Genomic DNA, 19,058 nt, shown 5'->3' with positions numbered 1-19,058 from the left:
TTAATAACTTTAAAAAAATGTTTCGTTTCATGAGAAGAATTTTGTAATCAAAGTCTTGCTTTCTAGGCTCCCAAACACATTATTTTTTTTTTTTGGTCAAACGGAAAATCTCCCAAACACATTATAGTTCTCATATACTCAGACTAGGTTGTTAATTTCTTCCCATATGTCCATACTTCTTATAGTAGTAATCACGAATAATAATAGAAAAATTAAATTAATTTGTTCTTTGATATACAAAAACAAGTATTTTCGAACATTCAAAATTGAAAGATGGACTTTTTAAAATGGATGGAGTTAATTAAGGAGAAAAAAGGTACACTTGGGAGCTTCTTTTTTTTTTTTTTTACACTATGAAAAACGGTAAATAACTATCGAGGAAATCGAATTGAAAGGAAATCAACTATTTTACTCCCTCAGTCCCTATTTAATAGTTTTTTTTGAAAGTTCGTGTCACTTTTCAATTAGTTATATCTTCTAATTTTTCATGTGATTTTAAAAATATTGTCCTATAGAACTAATCGAGATTTATCAAACCAAATTCAAGTTGGATATATAATTCATTACCAATTTAAAGATATAAAACTACTTCATTCGTCCTGATTTGTTTATCCATTTTCACTATTTGGGACCTCCTACAAAATTGGCTATATGTTTCAATTTATAATGTTTTTATATGCAATATGGATCTTGTTTGATAAATCTCAATTAATTCTATAATACAATGTTTTCAAAATTATATAAAACTTTATAAATTGTGAGGTATAGATATTTTTTTGAAAGATATGTATGTCAAAATTGGACAAACAAATTAATACGAATGGAGTAGTTGTTATTCCGGTTACAATAGAACGAAGGATTATTAAGGGTGTGTTCCACTAACTAAAATAACTACTTATTTTTTGAATTAAAAATGATTGATTACAAGAGAATGATTTGTCTCATAAAGCAAAAAACAAATACCTAAAAAGTAAGAATGTTAATCGAAGGGAGCCTAAATGTGGACGGAGGAAGTACAAAACTCTATGAAAATGGTGCCAAACAAAACTACATCAACTTAAAAAAAAGAAAATTTCAAAATGACACTTGAACTTTTACTTCAATGTCACCGAAATACCTGAACTTTACTTTATTTCAATTAAACACCTGAACTTTCAAAATCCAAAATTGAGGCACCTGTCATTTGCCTCCATCCATTTCCTTCACAAATCGGCTAATGTGGCTCATTTCTGGCGTTAAAGGACCTCACTAGACATGTTAAAGTTTGGGTATGAATTAGTGTACCAATTGGAATTAGCTATTTTTCATTGATTGTGTGCATTGAGTTCACTTCCAAACATGTATAGTGGGGCTCTTTAATGCCAAAAATGAGCTACATCAGTTAATTTGTAAAGAAAATGGATGGAAGCTAACGGCAGGTGCCTAAATTTGAGAATTTTGAAAGTTCAGGTGTTTAATTGAAATAAAGTAAATTTCAGGTGTTTCGATAACATTAGAGTGAAAGTTCAGGTGCCATTTTAAAATTTTTTCCTTAAAAAATTGTATTATTTTGTCACGTATGGGGAACCGGCTTGGTCAATTATTTACACACAAACCAACGCACTAAGAAAAAAACAAGGAACTAAAACTAACAGTATGGGTTGATCTCCCAGGAGAGTTAGGACTAATGAACTTATTGTCCTAAAGTTTGGAAATTTACACTAATCTGCCCCGTTAGTGATTGTCGATAAACGGCGAAAATGGTACAATTTCTTTAATCCCCCCTAAGTAAAAATTACATATTGCTATGTACTCCATCTCCTTCCATCCCCCACCCAAAATGAAATTCCACATCATTTGCCGTCGCCTTAGCCGACATCATTGGATGTGACCTTTTTCCTCTCATTGTACCTCCCTTTTTTTTCCTATCCATTATGTGCGTATATGGTGAATAAGGAGGTTATAAAATTTCATTTTAAAGCTTTTGATATTAGTATTATGAAATATAATTATTTTAAAATATCCACGATATTCGTTCAACTTAAAATGAATACCAAAATATATGATAGCATATCTAAAATTATGTAAATAGAAAGAAAAAAAAGATTGATTATTAAATAACTCAATTGAGGGAATAAAGAACTCTATCAACTTATTCTCATAAAATGAAAATACCACACACTTCTCACCAAACTCTTTTCCTATTGCCACCCTCTATACCACATCTACTACAATGGTTACGAATATTCTGATTTGAACACACAAGGTTTTTCAATTTGCCACCACATTGCCTACTTCTTCAATAGGCCATTACTAGGTCGAGAGTAGGAGTTTTGCAATAAAAGATTGAGTGAAAGAATTTTACTTTGCAAACCAAATTTGGGTCAAGTCCTTTAGGATTTTATTTCGTCGAGATTACTAGTGTGGATAGGTAAAGATGTGGTTGAATGTAATGGTTGGTATTAGTATTGGATGAACGTGAATACCTTAGCTTGAGACAAATTTCGTACCGTACCAATATGTAGATTTCATACTAAGGGAATAACTTCAAGAAGATCAAACTCCAAATTTATTATACCGATCAAAAATCAGAAAAAAAAAATAAAACAAAGAGGGTAAAGTTGAAATTTTGAAAATTTTGGCATCACCATGGTCCAATAGTTGACCACCGGATGCTGTAGGAGACTGTAACTTTAAAAACCTCAGAGTTTAATTGTAATAAATTCTAAGCTCAGGGAAGATCGCCGTAATATGTCGAAAAGTTGTTTTGTAAAGGTCTCGTAAAGGGCAAAGCAATGCCATTGTTGTTGTCTTGTTGACCGCTTGCTGGTCTATCACTCGCTCACTTTCTCTCTCCCCACCGTCCTAGTTTTCTCTCTCTACATTTCCCTGAAGCTCCATGGAATCCACCAGCAGTACTACCTCGTGACCAGGTGCCTTTACAGAGAGAGAGAGAGAGAGAGAGAGAGAGAGAATAGGAATGAGAGAATGGAGGCGGCGGAGGAGGAGTTAGAGAGGAGGAGCAAGTTCTTGAACAGCCTGATACAGAAGAAGAAAGCAGTTGAACAGAAAGAACACCACGAGTGCCTCAACGTTCGCGTCAGAGCCTCCGACATGCCCTTGGCTTTGCAAAACAGAGCGTTTACTTGTGCTAGAGACAACCTTGACTCCACGCCTGGGAAGAAACTCGACAGCAAACGCATTGCTCTTGCCCTTAAAAAGGTATACATAACAACACACTTTAGCTCCTGTTTCAGTTTTAGCTTTCTTCGCTGTGTTCTTTTGTGGGTTGAGCGTTACACTTCTGTGAATTTGGTTATGTGACGAGGGAATAGAAAAACGAGGAGAGAAAACAGACAATCAAGAACACAAAATACTGCACTAAGAATGGGGTCATCTAAATAAACAATAATAGTAACAAATTTAGCTATTGGCCCATTAATCGGGTTAAGGGGTGTTTCCGCTAAACTAAATAAACTAAAAAGCCTGCGTTTAGCGTTTTTACTAGACTGGTAATTCTTCTTACATACATCAGCTAAAATACTATTTAGCGGAAACAATTTTACTATTGTCATTAACATGTAATCCAATAATATAGCGGAAACGCACCCTAAGGAGTTGTAGTCGTAATTTTGGTTGAATTCAAGACAACTCACAAGTCACAATAGCTTAATTGTTGGTTTTTGTAATCTTAAATTAGGCACTGTTACTGGTGAGGTTATCAGTCGTGGTCCAATTATTTTTGTGACAGATTGTGCTGATTATGTACTTCTTCTTTTTTTCTGTCTGTATTGCTTGAAACTTTAAGCTTGTTAGTGTCAAACTGAGCGAGGTTGTAATGAGGGTTAAGCAGACCATTCTTCACCCATACGGAAAAAGGGGGGTGGGGGGGGGGGGGGGGAAATATAGTAAAGGGATATTGGTAAACTTGGAGATTGTTGTTGGGCCAATTGTCTGCTAGTCTGTGATTCAGCTACAATGATTATTCAAATGTGTGATTCAAATGTGTGATCAAATGGGATTCTTTGGTTCTCTTTCTGCTGAATGTTTTCTGTACAAGGTATGGTACTCAGTTGATTTTCCTGCTAGTGGTCCAACAATATTCTGTCAGACCCACTTGAGAAACAAATAAGATTCATGCTATCATTCTTCTAAATCAGCAGTTGATGACTCGGCTTTTAAGTTGTGGCTAAGATCTGAATTTGGTCTATATTGGGTAATTATAGATATTTTGTATCCGCCACTGACCCACTAGTGTTTTCAAATTTAGTTGGTCCAATTCTGGTCAGGTTCAGCTCAAAATACTTCTAACTTGATTATTCATTTCAACATATGAAGTTAATATTGTAAATAACTACCATGAACTGTCAGATTGAGCTGAAAGTTCATCTGTTGTGTGTCCCTTATTTTGGTTGTCACTTTTTTCTTTGTAATCTATTGCTCAAATAGCTTGTGTTGGGTTTTATGTTTTTGGTTGTTTACCACGGAACTTTGGATGCAGATAGTCTAAATGACGATTAACATTTGGTCCATGTTAATTTTGTTCTTTTATCTGCTACTGTCCTGACTCCTGACCATTTAAATTAGATGCTCTATCCGGATGATTCATTTTTTTCATATACACTTCATGTAGAACAGTCATCTGGTTCTGTGTTTAGCGTTTGATGATTTTTTTCATCCTAGCTATACTTATGATCTGACCTTTGATTATCTTCCACTCTAATTGTGAGCTTGGTTTTGAATTTTGGATTACAAAGAAGTAGAGTATTTTGTACACGGGTTGTCGCTTGTTTAGTAGCACCATTTCCAAAATCCTTTTTGCTCCCTGGTACAAGTTTACTTTTAGCATCCCAAGTTGAGGATTAAGAGCTTTCATGCAAACTTAAACAGTTTCAGCTGTAAATAGTAGGTTTTCTTCATCTTTCAAATTGATACTTACCATTATGTTGGAGGCTGGATTGGTTTTTTTAAATTTAAATTGAAGAGCATGTACTGAATTCATTTAGAGGTGAATCCGTTCTTTTGGAAGTTCCAGATTGAGTTATTTTCTTTATCATTGTTCCAGATTGAGTTGAAAAGGAAGGAATACGCCTTTTTCAGCTTTTTCTCAGTTGTCATTTCGGAGTATGTGCCTAAACTAAAAAGGAAATATTTGAATTCATGACTTCATTTTTTCAGGACAGCTACCACCTTTTCTTTATCTTTTGTGACGTGTGTTTGGATGAAATTTTTGCAAATCAAGTGTAAATTTGAATCTTGTAGAAAATCTCCAAGTTTCTCAGTCAATTGATTGGTGAGGTTTAATGTGAATATGTGATTAAATGGTGTAGACATAACTTCTGACATATCTAGATTTCCAGTTTGTACTTCAAGCTTTAAGATCCCCTTTCATAATCCTTGGGAGAATTTGTGGAGTTGCCTCTTTAACCCAAAAAAATATAAAGTGAGGATTCTCAATTTTTTCGGCCTCAATTCCTCTCCAAATCACAAACACATGTTATTATCTTGGAACAAGACTTTTAAGTGTTTTCAGTGTATGTGGCAAATTGTGGTGCCTAAATTTGTTTGCAGGCTGTTTGTCTAAGACTTTTTTTTTTGGGCAAATTCTGTTTGTCTATGACTACGACCAACGTTTTTCAGTGTATATGGCAAAATTATGGTGCTTAAGCTTGTTTACTGATCATCAAGTGCCTTAGTTGTCTTGTGTTGAGCTACAAATATGTGTATCTTCCTTGGCTGATACTCATTAGTTATTATTCTAATTTCGTTTGTCTCTTTTAGTAATGTATTTGGCCCTGTTATTTCCAAGATCTATGGCATATGATTATAGTCGGAAATCAGAATGGAGGCGATGGAACCAATAGTTTGGGCTACCTTGGGCTGGCTACTCTGGCTTTATTTGGAGGGTATGCCCGACCTGGCTGATGAGTTAGTGCATGCAATTTGTATATTTTATTTATTTGGAGGGTATATACCGTATACCTGACCTGGCTGATGAGTTAGTGCATGCAATTCGTATATTGTGGAAATCGGAAAAAGTTCAAATAAAATGATATTGTCGAGCTCCGGCCTCTTGTTGGTCATATACGGTGTCAACATTCATGCCCAGAGGATTAAGTTAGTGGATATTTGGCTTGATTCGGCAGTCCTAGTCGAACGCATGGGGGGAGGTTAAAGGATCGTACTCATATTAGCACTTTGATTATAACCAGCGTTCAAGAATATTTGACATGTGAAGTCATCATGGTAGAATCTCAGGATTAAGGGTTAAGCTCCTAAAATGCTGTATGATATTCTTGACCTTAGCTCATACAAAGGTTTAAATGGCAGAAGCTTGTATCTTTTTTTAGAAATCCTCTGTTCTTGTTGCAAACAAACTTTTAGGGTCTTCTCAACTTGTATCTTACACCTTGTCACATGATCTATGATATTACGGACACAGCTTACGATTGGTTTTCTTTTCACTTACACACAGGAATTCGACTCAGCATATGGTCCAGCTTGGCACTGCATTGTGGGAACAAGCTTCGGTTCGTATGTTACACATTCAACAGGAGGGTTCTTGTACTTCTCGATTGACAAGATTTACATCCTTCTCTTCAAGACTGCCGTTCAGCCTCTGGGACATTGACAGTTGCTGCAACTTGATACTTTCTGCTCCGCGTGTTTCCAAAATCACAAGTGGAATGTCAAGTACTCGTGGAATTATAGACCAGGAATCCGAATAGACAAGGGAAAGTTGTAGCCTCCACGTTTTAGATTGTTGTTTTGTATCGATGAGTTGCCTTCCCATGTTATCACATTGTGAGAGCACACGCAAAAAAAGAGGTTCTTTTGATGAGTTGCACTGTGATGTACTGTTCCAGTCTGTTCACCCAATTTAGGCAATTCAAATTGTGGAAGTTATGACAAGGATTGTATTTCTTCCTCCTATGTTTAGGACATGACGTAACGAATTACTCCTGCTAGAGTAGCCTTATAATTCAAATGGAACCCAAACAAGGTGTCTAGTGACTCTCAGTCTCTACATGGTTTGTTTCAGCTTACGGGCGTGCTTTTGCCTTATGCCTTCTGATCTTTTTGGTCGATTGCGCCAATGTAATTGTTGCAGCTTCTTCTGGACCTTAAATGAGTTTCAGTAAGTTGGAAAGAGCGGATTACAATGATGATTAGAATCTCGACTTCGATTTGGGTACTTGAGAGAACAGCTCTCTTACAATGAGGGTATATAGCTTTTGAGACAATAACCGAACATAGTATACTACGTATCAATTAGTTCGAGAAGATTACGGGTTCAAGTCTAGTAACAAGTGTTCGCCCCCGGTTGAATCCGTTGCTATGTATCGTGCGCTGGGTGCACCATGTCCAGTTGGGTTCTCTTAAGTTTTGTTACTCCTTACCATCCGGAACTAAGATTGGTTTCTGTGCAACCAATTTAACACCCAAAGGTGTAACCACAATTTAAGCAACTATTCCCCTAATATTGTGTGGGGAATGACTTCGGTGTCCCCGGACATTTTGGGGACACCGTAACTTTTAGCATAACAAAACCATTATGAGTATAACCAAAATCCATTACAAGCATAACAGAACAATAACAAAGCATAACCAAAACCACAATAAGGCATAACTTGTTTGTTATGCCTTAGTTGGGTTTGGTTATGCCTTGGTTGGTTTTTTGGATATTCCTTAGTTATGCATTGTTTGGGTTCTGTTATGCTTATAATGGGTTTTAGTTATACTCATAATAGTAAAGTTATGCCAAAAATTACGGTGTCCCCAAAATGAACGGGGACACCATGTGATATTTCTTTTGCTGTCTTGTCCAGATTCTGCCGACTCACTAAGTCAAAGCCTTGAACAAATGGCTCACATCCCCTTCATGTAAACCTCTCTACCAAGCAATAAAACTGCAGTTTCTCTTGTCTCTGTATCCTCCACAGAAATCTCTCTCTCTCTCTCTCTCTGCAAAATCATACTGTGTTGAGCGATGGAGATCTCAGAAACCACAGATGGCAAGGAACATGAAGTGCAAAGTTCTGTGGGAATAGGGCCACCCCATGAAGCTTTGTTCCTCGCAGTAGCTTACTTCCCTCTCATTGAGCTTCTTGCAACTAAAGAAGTGTGCAAGTCACTGAGAGATGCTGTGAGCAATGATATACTACCATGGCTAGATATCATTGTGAAAAAGCCTCTAAACTCACGGATTACTGATGATATCTTGATCGAAATCACATCAAAGGCGAAGGGTCGGCTGAGAACGTTGGCTCTAATCAGCTGTGGGAAGATTACAGATGATGGGCTTCAACAAGTCGTCGAGAAAAATCCCCTTCTTTGCAAGGTTTGAATTGAAGTCCTTGTTGGTAATGAAAGCTGTTTACATTCTTTGCCTTGTAGCTTGAAACTGATCAAAGAACATGGTTCATTTTTTTTTCTTTTTATTTGCTTTTCGATATATGAGCCTGACCCTAGTCCCTTAGGACAATTTCGTCTAAAGCTTTGAGAGATTGAAATGGATAAGATGTGATTGACTGGTAGAGACTAGAGATTTCTTTTGGTCTCAACTAGCTCAAATAAAACAATGAAACAACCAATCAACAGATATTGGATGCATCTGAATCCAATTGGGGTTCGGGGTTGACACGGCCTTGTTGCAGGAGGAGTGACTAGATGTCGTTCTAGTACACGAGTCGGTTAGGTATCGTTTTTAACGTACTGTTTCTGGAATGCACAAGGAAAAGATAAAAACGCATTAATATACAAAGTATTTGACTATGAAATTTTATGCGGACATGTTTTTGAACTTCCACAAGGACTGTTCTTTGAATCTTGTCCCACAACTGTTACCACTGGCATAACCCAAAATCCTATTCCAAACTTCTAACCCCCACAATTTTTTTTCATATTTTGCAGCTCTACATACCTGGATGCAACAGCTTAACCCCAGAAGGCATATTAAGAGCGGTGAAGGTTCTAACCAAGCACAACAATAACCTAATTAGCTTGAAAATATGCGGCATCTATGGCCTAAACAAACACCACCTTGAGACCCTCTGCTCCCTTCTACGAACAAACCAGAAACAGCAGAAGCAACAGACCATCTTCTATCACAACCACAATAATTTCCAATCATTCAGAAATGAAGAAACCGATCGTCCAATCGACATAGACATATGCCCGAAGTGCGATCAACCATGTATGGTATTTGACTGCCCGAGGGAGGTCTGTGAGTGCAGGGGTTGCTGCTATTGTGTTCCGAAGTGTGCTGAGTGTGGGAGATGTGTTGCGTACGAAGAACAAGTAGATGCTGCTTGTGAGGATACTTTGTGTTTGGATTGTTGGATTAGGCTTCAGAAATGTGATTTCTGTAACAGGCCTTACTGTAACAGACATGCCGATAGGCGCTGCCAATTTCCAGGGTCTTCAGGATTTGTGTGTGATGCTTGTCATTTGAAGTTTCTTCAAAGTTCAAGTGACTAAAATGGTGCAGTCATCTTCCAAGTCTCCTTAGTTAACTTTGTATAGGTGTTTTACCATGAAACATACATTACAAGCTTAGACAATTGATGCACTCTAAGGTACATTAAATAGGTTGAATGTTTGATATATGTTGCTGAGTCCATTGTCCGAGTTGGCAATAGTGAGGGGTGAAACGCCCTCTCTCTATCTCTCTCTCTCTCTCTCTCTTTGCGGTCGTGAGTTCAAATCTGCTTACAATAGTATTCCTCATGAACCCAATAGCGTGTGAGAGGGCACCCTTGTGTAGCTCGTGCCTTGGTGGGACTGTGGCGACAAGCTGTTCTATTTGGTTTAGTTGTCCCTTCCTGCCCTTGTATTGAGAAAAAAAATATCTGCTTAAATATCGAAACTCATGTTCAAGGAGATATTGAGTTTGAATTTCTCCACTTATATTTGTTTCCTGTTGTGAATGGTGTTGTGTTGAATTGTTGTGTATGTAGCATTATTGTTTCCATAACTCTGCGTGAGTCATGTGCACTGATACAACAGTAGCTTTTCTGGTGTTATTTAGACGATTACCTCTATTCAACCCGCACCACTACATTCACAAGCTATATCACTATATTTTAGCTCCATTGCTCATCATGGAAAGTCAACCATTTAACATAAGAACAAGGAACCAATGAAAAGTCGATTTCTCCGTTCAAAAAAATGGAAAAAAGAACCGATGAAAAAAGATAGTACTATGTGAAAATCCACCCACTTGAAATAATTGAAGATTCTGCTATGGACTCATTGAAATCCAGTTTTCAAGAAAATCAACCTCCTCAAGAAATGTCTAGCCTAACAACACTACTATACCAATGATCGATTTCGCTCAAATTTGCGACCCCTACCTCCTCTCTTGGAGGAACAAAATTGGGCATGGTGGAAGTTATCCCAAAGGTGAAGTGGAACAAGACGTTTCAAAGGGCACCGATGCAGTTAAAATTTCGCACATCAATTCAATGGACTATTTTACAAGAAAACTGCACTCAACAATAAGACACCAAAAACCATTGATCTAGAAAAAGCGTCGTAGAAATGTTGCGAACGGCACCCTGATACAGTTGAGTTTGAAGATGGAGCGAGTGCTGTACCATTTACAAAGGTGCTATTACTCCCAGCACTGCATCAACAAACGAGTAAAATATAAATTTCAGTAGATTGTGCAGACCTCTTATACTTAATTTGTATTGGGATATTGAGATACAAATCAGGAATATGAACAAGAGCTAATCAGATAACTCTGTCTATAATTGAAATTTACAACAGAGATACAACGATTCATACCTTCCAGGAAATCTACAGGAACCATGACCTGCAAAAAAAGAGAGGAGAAAATTAAGATAAGAAAACGTTATCCCTACAGATCTACCATGGATGAAAGTATAAAAAATACACACAACCAGTCATTCCGAAGTATAAAATCTACTTAGTCATTCTTATGAAAGAGCTTTAATTATTATAGCAAAACGTAACATAATGAGCATTCAACAATATGTCACATTTAGTGATTGACAATCAGATAATGTGCAAATGGGTTGCATTCCCCACAGGAGCCACCACACCTCTACATCAAGCAAGCCTGTAGATTTATAGTTACATGATCCGTTTAGCACAACGGGATTATGCACAAGCTAGGCGACTTGTTCTGATAGTAGAGGTCTAATGGCTTTCCCGCGGGATGCATATGCTGATATGCAATGCTCATGACTTTCCTCCAACTAGGAAACTGATACCCAAACATAAATTTATGTTTTAGTTACTGAAGAATTCCAAAATGATGTGGAAGTGGTAAGTTTCAAATTATGAGCCGCCACTGTTTAGGTTTGAAAATCCATATAGACCACAAACCCCCACATTATTCTGTATAAAGATTCTCTAGGTCTTTTGATATATGAATCCATCAACTAATTGTTTGATATAGGAATACATACTTGGATCACTGGTAGTTATTGCAGCAACACCATTGAAGTTACAAGTCCCATCAGCCATAGCCATCTGGTGATAATATGTATCAAAAGCATATGTAGCATGCGCAATCACGCTATCCGGAAGATAACACGGTTGCCCCTGCAACAAGGGGGAGCAATTCACTTTTCCCGGCCCACAAGCCCAATCTAACGCCGCTTGCAGCATCTTTGGGTCCGCAGAATCCCTCGCCACACAATAAGTTTGGTTCGTAGTGTCATTTGCCAGCACCGTACCAGAGCCCGTCAAGTGTAGGATATAAACCGGCACACCACTGGCATGAAAAAGACCCCAATTCTGCTCCGAAACAGACCCAGGTCGCAAATCTTCATTGTAAAGCTCATAGATGTAAGTACTAACTGCTATCCCGGGATGTTTGGGGGTCCCAGTGTTGTTTAGCACATGCCGAATTAGGTTGCTATTGTAAGTGTTGGCGTTGTCAAGAGTGGCATCTGGCTCAGATGAGTCACCCTTGGAAGGCCACCCTGACTCGGTGACTACAATGGGAATATTGGTGAAGTTAAGATAGGACATTGCGAAATAAGCCGCGTCAACAATTGCGTCAAAGACATTAGTATAATGAAGGAGGGTATTAGAATCCACTGCTTCCTTGTTTGGAGGGAGAGGGCGAAAAAGTGCATAGTCCAAGGGTATCACGCCATTCGATTGCACGTAATCGTAATAGGGGTACACATTTAGCATGAGGTAGGACCCTGTCGACTGCAAAAACTTGAGCAAGGGAACCATGATTGGGTCCCACGAGCGGTTAAAAAAGGCTTGGGAAGGCGGGAAGGAGTCAAGGATAATGGAAGAAGAGTGTGGGGTGGAGACTATGATTTGGGAGTCAAGATTGGAAGCGACGAGGGCGGATTGGATGAATTTCATGGCAGAAACTAGGATAGGAGCGGCATTTGAGAGAGTAGTGAGAACTTCAGATCCGACAGCAATGGCTGTGATGTTGGTGGCGGGGACATGTGCTAGGATATTACGAGTTACCCAGTTGGCAGCGGTGGCATTTGATTGGCCGATGCCTAGTAGCTGGTCATTGGGAACAGAAACGGTTACACTGATTCCAGTTTTGGCAAGTGCAAGTAGCATGGCTTTGTCGGTATCATAAAGCCTTATGTGCTTTATATTCTGAGCCTTGAGGAGAGCAACCACCTCTGTTGGGCTTGGCATGTCAGATAGGTCCGTGCCTATGTTCACGCCAATGAAAGCATCTGTAGATTGTAGATTGTAACAGAACCAAAGGTGAAATTTGGAAAACTTCGTCCAAAACTTGTAATCATGTAAATCACCATGTATTTTAAATAAAAGAAGAGGGGATATTTAGCATGATGATGACCTCCAGAAATTTTGCATGAGAAAATTGGAGTAGTCATGTTTACCAGTATTTTCTATTTGTGGTGTAAACAGCATACAACAGGAGTACAGACTAGAGACATGTCGTATGCCTCCCAAACATGAGAATTGATAAACAAGTTTGCCAAACGGCTCAGTCAAATAAATTACAGCTTACGACTCATAAACCACTCTAACAAGTTTGAATGACGATTGACGAGAACATGAATAATTCAGGTCTTGTTTCCAGTTCTGCAGGAAACTGTCTTTAGAAAGAGAACCACCGTCGTTTAATATATCATCTGTTTTCGTGCGACAAATAGTTTACAAGAGTTAGTCCACATCAATCTGGTGCTAAGTTACTCTCTCTGTTTTATAAAGCTTGCCAAAACAGTAAGGAAAAAAAAACAGCGATGCCTAGCACTTGCTAAGTTACTCTCTCTAGCGGCAAAAGCGAAAGAACGCCACTCGATTAGAACAACTTTTTGTGAATGTTGGATAGAATGAACCATGATCTCCACTTACTAGCAGAGAAAAAGGATGATCGGAATTGACATGGGCCACCATATGACGGAGCATTTGCCCTTCTGTTGGATATTAAGTACATGGTCAAATGGATTAGATGTTGCGGTAGCTGAGGGATGATCTACAACTTCAAATCACATGCATCTTTTTCTTTTGGTTTCACATATTATTGTATATCAGAAGACACAGGAGTGTCACAAAATTCAGACATCATTTTCTATCACCATATCTATAATTCACGCTTGGTACAAGTTGAAGCGCATTCTCTATATTCCGTTTCCACAGAAAACCATACTGAATGATACAACCCAACAGCTGTGATTTGTAGTTGTGCAGCAGAATAGAAGAGAGAGGGATTTCTAACAAAAGTGTAGTAAATGTGAAATCTAGGCTATGAAATCAAAATGGTCCCATGTACAGAACCTGACAAGTCAACAAATTACAATTGGCATCGAAAGAAGTTGAAAGATTTGTCACCTCCAATCATAGCACACCTCATTCAAAATAAAGAAAATAAATATTGAGCTTTCTTTGTCACTATTTCCAATATTAAAAAAAATATACTCCACAACTCAGTATTTATTAGATCTTGGTTAATTATCAAATTACGAGTCCACAAAATATCAAAATACCATAAATCTACATTTTAAATGATATATATCAAAGCAAAGAACCAAGCTATTGACTTGCATAAGTTCATAATTTGGCAGAAGGGTTTTGATCTATAACTAGCGCGATCTTCATTTTCTGCTGCCCATTCTCCATTCACAGAAGGCCTTAGTCTATAAAACACACACCCAATCGGTCATTGTATCTATGTCACAAATGCCAAAGAATGCCAAGATACATATGGTCAAGCTAGGTTGCATATCCAATTAATTTGATTAGTTTTCAGCTGAGGAACATCAGGGACACCTCGGGATCACAGTTGGAGACAAGCATCTTCACTTAGCACCCGGGGGGGGGGGGGGGGGGGGGGGGGGCGACTGGGGTCAATTATAATTTCAAAGACTCAATTCCGAGGTTAAATTCTATTTTTTTAAAACAAAATGAGTTCATGAAACAATTGTTTTAGTAATAGTATCTATCTACATAGTAAAAGCTAAGAACGGCAAACTATAATACTAGTTTTGGTAGGTTCTAGGGAGGATATTTAATTAACTAAAACTAATTATGTAAAGAATATATGCCTGCTTATTTGCCCACATCCCCATGATTTTTGAATTACCATGTTCCGAATCCATGTTTGTATATGTATGCTTCTTACTTCTTAAGTCTATGCCCAGGGAGATAAATAAAGAAAAGGAATCCTATGTATATAAAAACGAGTGGTAGGAAGGGGACACTTCTCATGTATGTAACCATTCTCCTTCATAATGGCCCACAATGCCCTTATGCGGCATTTGAGGCCACAAATCAAAGCAACTGACAAGGTTTATCTCATATTTGCAAGGATTTTTTCACACCAATAGGTCCATCATGCACTAGAGGCTATAGCTATTAGCTAATTAGTTATATGTGGATTTTTCTATTTTAACTTCTAGCCCCAATTAGTGTTTTAAATAATTCACCAACACAACCATCCTAGAGAAGACAATAGAGGTTGTCTTATTATGATTACTGCAAAATTATGAGATTTATAATTGAAAAGGCCTTGACAAATCTAAATAATCATTCATGGAACCAAAATGTCAGAGGAGATGGAGTAAAACAATGCAAGTAGAGTGGTCCAAACAAGCTACCATGTTAAGATGTTCATTAGGTGAATAGTGAAATGACAACAATGCCCTTAAAAAAGTACCCAGATTGTCCTCCTACGATGCTTTTAATACTCAAGTGGGAAAAAGTACATGAGCTGGGATGCATTAGGTTTGCCTGAATCTCTGGATTGATTGATTGCAGTGAAAGCTGAAAGATTCGTGAAAGGGATATCAACTTACCAGAGAACCATCACTCTCTCTCTCTCTGTAGGAAAACTATTGACTGTTGACTTCACACCACTCAGAGCAAGTTTACTAGATGAGGCATAATGCCTTTTTTAGCTATTTTACCTAACAAAAATACAAAAGGCACTTGCAGTAGATGAGCTAAAGGAAGAGGTAAAATAAATTTGAAGAAATGGGTAGCTATTAATACCTATGCACTGTTCATGTGCCACTCTTAAACAATTAATTTCTCTTTCCTCCTCCTCCTCCTCCTCCTCCTCTCTTCTCTCTCTCTTTCTCTCTCCAAAAAATAAATAGTATTTTAATAAATGATAGGTAAAATAAAGAGTATTGGTGTGGGATTGAAAGAGATTTGAGTAGGTAAAATAAAAAAAGTGTACTGTTGAGTAGGTGAAATGCATTTTCATTGGTGTACATGCTCTCACAAATTAGTTTTTGCCTTGTCAATGGCCCATTTGCTTTTTCATATTTGGCTCAAACCACTCAATAAGCCCCAACTCACACAAGGGACAAATGCAACCATGAATCATGTAAAAGAGAGATTTTTTCAGTAGAGGTGAAGGGTGCGTTTCCACTTACTAAACTAAATAGCCTACCGGCTAATGGCAGTAGTTTAGTTTATGTCTGTGAGAAGAATCACATGCGTAAAAATCCATAAAAACATGGGCTTTAGTCAATTTAGTTTAGAGAAAGCGCACCCAAAATCACTAACCCAGACCAATTTTCTTGTCGATCTTTTTTATTTAAGCTCACGGATACCTACATTCCAATCCAAAGGAGCAGGTTTTAGAAAAGATTTATACAGAACCACAAAAAAAGATTATAGAACATGGGATTTATTCTAAATATTTATCCACCAATATGAACCTATGAATCACTAAGTAACGATGAGAGTAAGATTGCCAATAGTGAATGAGCAAAACCAGAAGAACAAAGAAAAACTATAAGGCAAAAAGAGCTCACCTTCAGAAGCAGAAGCAGAAACTGCTAATAGGAGAAGAAGTAGCAAGCGACCCATTGATTCTGTTTCCTCTCAAACCTTCTTCAATCTTCCAAATCCATACAAACCCACAAATTTGAAATCCCAAAGAAACCCAGAAAGGAAATCTAGAGAGAGGGAGGGAAGGGGGCAACTTTTGAGGAAGAGAGTGTGGAAAAGGTAGGGACTGGGAAGGGGAATTTTCATTATTTTTTAAGTGCTTTTTTCTTACAATTACTAGTACTACAAAGAGGAGCGTGGGACCAAGTTTCTGTACAAATTAAAGATTGAAAGGATTCTGTCAGAGATCCAACGGATGAGATTGAACTTGTGCTGGAGTACCTTGGTTTGAGTTACTGGGCAGGCCGTAACGGTCACGGGCTTTTATAAGCTCGTAAACCCGCTGGTTCGTTGTGTGAATTTGTGCGGACTGTGAAATTACAAGACAGATAAGGTAAAGGGTTCTATTGGTTACAAAGCAGTGTTAAGCAGTTGATCCGACCATTCATTTTGGCATAGATGATTTGGATTAAATTTGAGCACATACAAATCAAAACCAAATCGTTCATTGCTCGGTTAAAATCTGAGCCGTCGATTGTCAAGATAAACAATCGGATAAACTGCTCCGTAGCCGCTTTGAGGGTGATATTTGATGGAAGGCGGGTTGGTGCAGTGCCTCAAAAGTGCTTCATCTCACCGTCCAAAAATATTTTGAACGATCCAAATCTAGACCATTGATTATTGAGACGGATGAACAGAATCAAGCACTGCGCGCTGCAGGTCCCAAGGTCCATGCTTGACAACATCCCCTCATCGGTGGGCTTTTATGTCGTATTACACAGTTCAATGCAATGGAGTGATGTCCTTTTAAGGAGTAGTATACTAGTACTACTAAGAGCCAATTTTATGAAATGTCGTTACTTGCTGCACGGCCCTCCTTACACAAATGTGTAGCTCTTATATAAATGTGTGATGAAATTTTTAAAACATTATGTGAGTCATAACGTTGCTCAAAAACTCAAGAAAAAGAAAGAAAACTAAAAATATTTTTTTTAAGTTTAGTAAATAATAAATTTTTCCTTCCATTTTCCTCCCTTATCTTTTCTTTTCCTTCTCTTTTCCTTAGCATCTCCAATCCATCTTTATTTTCTCCAAAATAGAGGATGGATGTAACATATTGAGGGAAGATTTTGTAATTTATTTCATTTTTTTTTTACTTTTTGTACTTTTTGAAAAAATCTTTGAGGGACCCATCATCCTTTTTAGAGTTTGGAGGAATTTTGTACTCCAAATTTACTTTTGGTCCTCCATTTTTAGAGGACCAAATTTACTTTTGGAGGATCAAACTCTAAAAAGGACAGTGGGTCCCTCAAAAATTCTCCCAAAAAGTACACAAAGTGAAGAAAAAAGAGAATAAATTATAAAATCTCCTCTCAATGTGTCACATCCATCCTCTATTTTGGAGAAATAGAGGTGGATTGGAGATGCTTTAAAAGTTCCAAATGGAGGAGCCTAAATAATCAACTCAAAATTTGCACACGACCAATACAGTAGTGACAGTTTAAGGGAAAGGAAAGGAAGAGGCAAACTGTTTCACCCAAAAAAACAAAAGAAATTGATTTTCACACTCTCTTTTTGTCCAAGTGTATTCTATTTTTTGTCTTCATTCATGTAGAATTACAGAACTTCCCTTAACATATTTTTTTCCTTCATGCATAAAAAGGGTAATCATGTAATTCTACGTCACTACAAAACAAAAACAAAAATGCATTCAATTTCCAAAACAAAAACAAAGAAAGGAAGAAAGAGGCAAACGGTCAAAAAAAAAAAACCGTGGAAGAGAGACATAGTACAGTTCTGATGTGTATGTAGCATATATAGTAGCTGGATTGCATTCAACGGTCATATTCCAGCCCTTTCTCTTCCCTCTTTAATTCAATTTGATTTTATTATATGCTCTTCCATTGTCCTCTTTAAAAAAGGACTTCCCCAGAGGATCTGATTATTAAATACAGGGTGCTCTTCTCCTACCACCACCCCACCACTCCACCTAGATTCCAATCCAACTGTCTTTTTTCAGCTTCAAATGAATCAAACCCACTTGAATTTGAAGCCATCATCACTTCTGCAGAAGTGCCAAATTTAAAGCCAAGACCCCTTGATGCCAAATTTGCTTGCTTTTTATGCCTAAAACTTTGTGCTAGCTTGTAGATTTAGATCAAATGCTTCCTACAACGTCAAAGGAAGCATCTTTAACTCTGAATCCGTCCATTTCCGTGAGGAGGGGGGGAATAAAATAGTTATTCGGTTGAACCAGTGAAACGAGCAAGTCCTAACCAAGCAGCAAATAACAGCGGGGGAGAAAGGAAGGAAACCAACCCGAAAAAGCCATAGGAATTGATTTCTTGCCAAAGAGACCCCTGCCAACCAGGGCCGGGTCTGGGGTAAGCCCCGCAAGCCCTCGGTCTTGGACAATCAAAAAAAAAATAAAAAATTTAGGTGACATACAAATATGAAAAAGTTTCCCATAGAAGCACAAATCATTGCCTTGGACCCTTGGTGATGTGGTATAGCAAGCTGATAAAGTCCCAGGAGAACCGACTCTGATTCCCAAACTGTCTTGATTTTTTATTCTCCACTTTTGTTCTACCATCTCTTTTTGTTTTCGGAAAATTTTCAAAAAAGCTATCTTGAACTTGTCACGAATTTTCAAAAAAACGCAGACTTTAACTAATAACAAAAAGACACTTGAACTTGTTATTCCGTCACCAATTAGGCCCCTGTCGTCCCATTTCGTCAATTTGTAATGGATGTAA

The 19,058-nt window shown here is 37.8% G+C and overlaps 3 protein-coding genes across 3 annotated transcripts; 2 read left to right on the top strand and 1 right to left on the bottom strand.

The window, feature by feature from the left end:
• The first annotated feature begins 2,781 nt into the window (after nt 1-2,781).
• Nucleotides 2,782-6,993, top strand: LOC131301852 (uncharacterized). The gene is made up of 2 exons (XM_058328332.1): nt 2,782-3,201; nt 6,455-6,993. Exons 1-2 carry the CDS (start codon nt 2,968-2,970, stop codon nt 6,608-6,610), a joined length of 390 nt encoding a protein of 129 aa, XP_058184315.1. The 5' UTR covers nt 2,782-2,967; the 3' UTR covers nt 6,611-6,993.
• Nucleotides 6,994-7,897: 904 nt separating this feature from the next.
• On the top strand, nt 7,898-9,899 carry LOC131301851 (F-box protein SKIP28). The gene is made up of 2 exons (XM_058328331.1): nt 7,898-8,320; nt 8,893-9,899. The coding sequence occupies exons 1-2, from the start codon at nt 7,970-7,972 to the stop codon at nt 9,457-9,459; spliced, it is 918 nt and encodes a 305-aa protein (XP_058184314.1). The 5' UTR covers nt 7,898-7,969; the 3' UTR covers nt 9,460-9,899.
• A 285-nt stretch (nt 9,900-10,184) lies between these two features.
• Nucleotides 10,185-16,457, bottom strand: LOC131301850 (glucan endo-1,3-beta-glucosidase 3-like). Its single transcript, XM_058328329.1, has 4 exons — nt 16,227-16,457; nt 11,418-12,671; nt 10,771-10,798; nt 10,185-10,606 (listed from the first exon to the last, which is right to left on the bottom strand). Exons 1-4 carry the CDS (start codon nt 16,279-16,281, stop codon nt 10,456-10,458), a joined length of 1,488 nt encoding a protein of 495 aa, XP_058184312.1. The 5' UTR covers nt 16,282-16,457; the 3' UTR covers nt 10,185-10,455.
• Between the last annotated feature and the right edge of the window lie 2,601 nt (nt 16,458-19,058).

This window comes from Rhododendron vialii, chromosome 9a, assembly GCF_030253575.1.
Source record: "Rhododendron vialii isolate Sample 1 chromosome 9a, ASM3025357v1".
Classification (NCBI taxonomy): Eukaryota; Viridiplantae; Streptophyta; class Magnoliopsida; order Ericales; family Ericaceae; genus Rhododendron; species Rhododendron vialii.
This window is presented reverse-complemented; position numbering and strand designations above follow the sequence as displayed.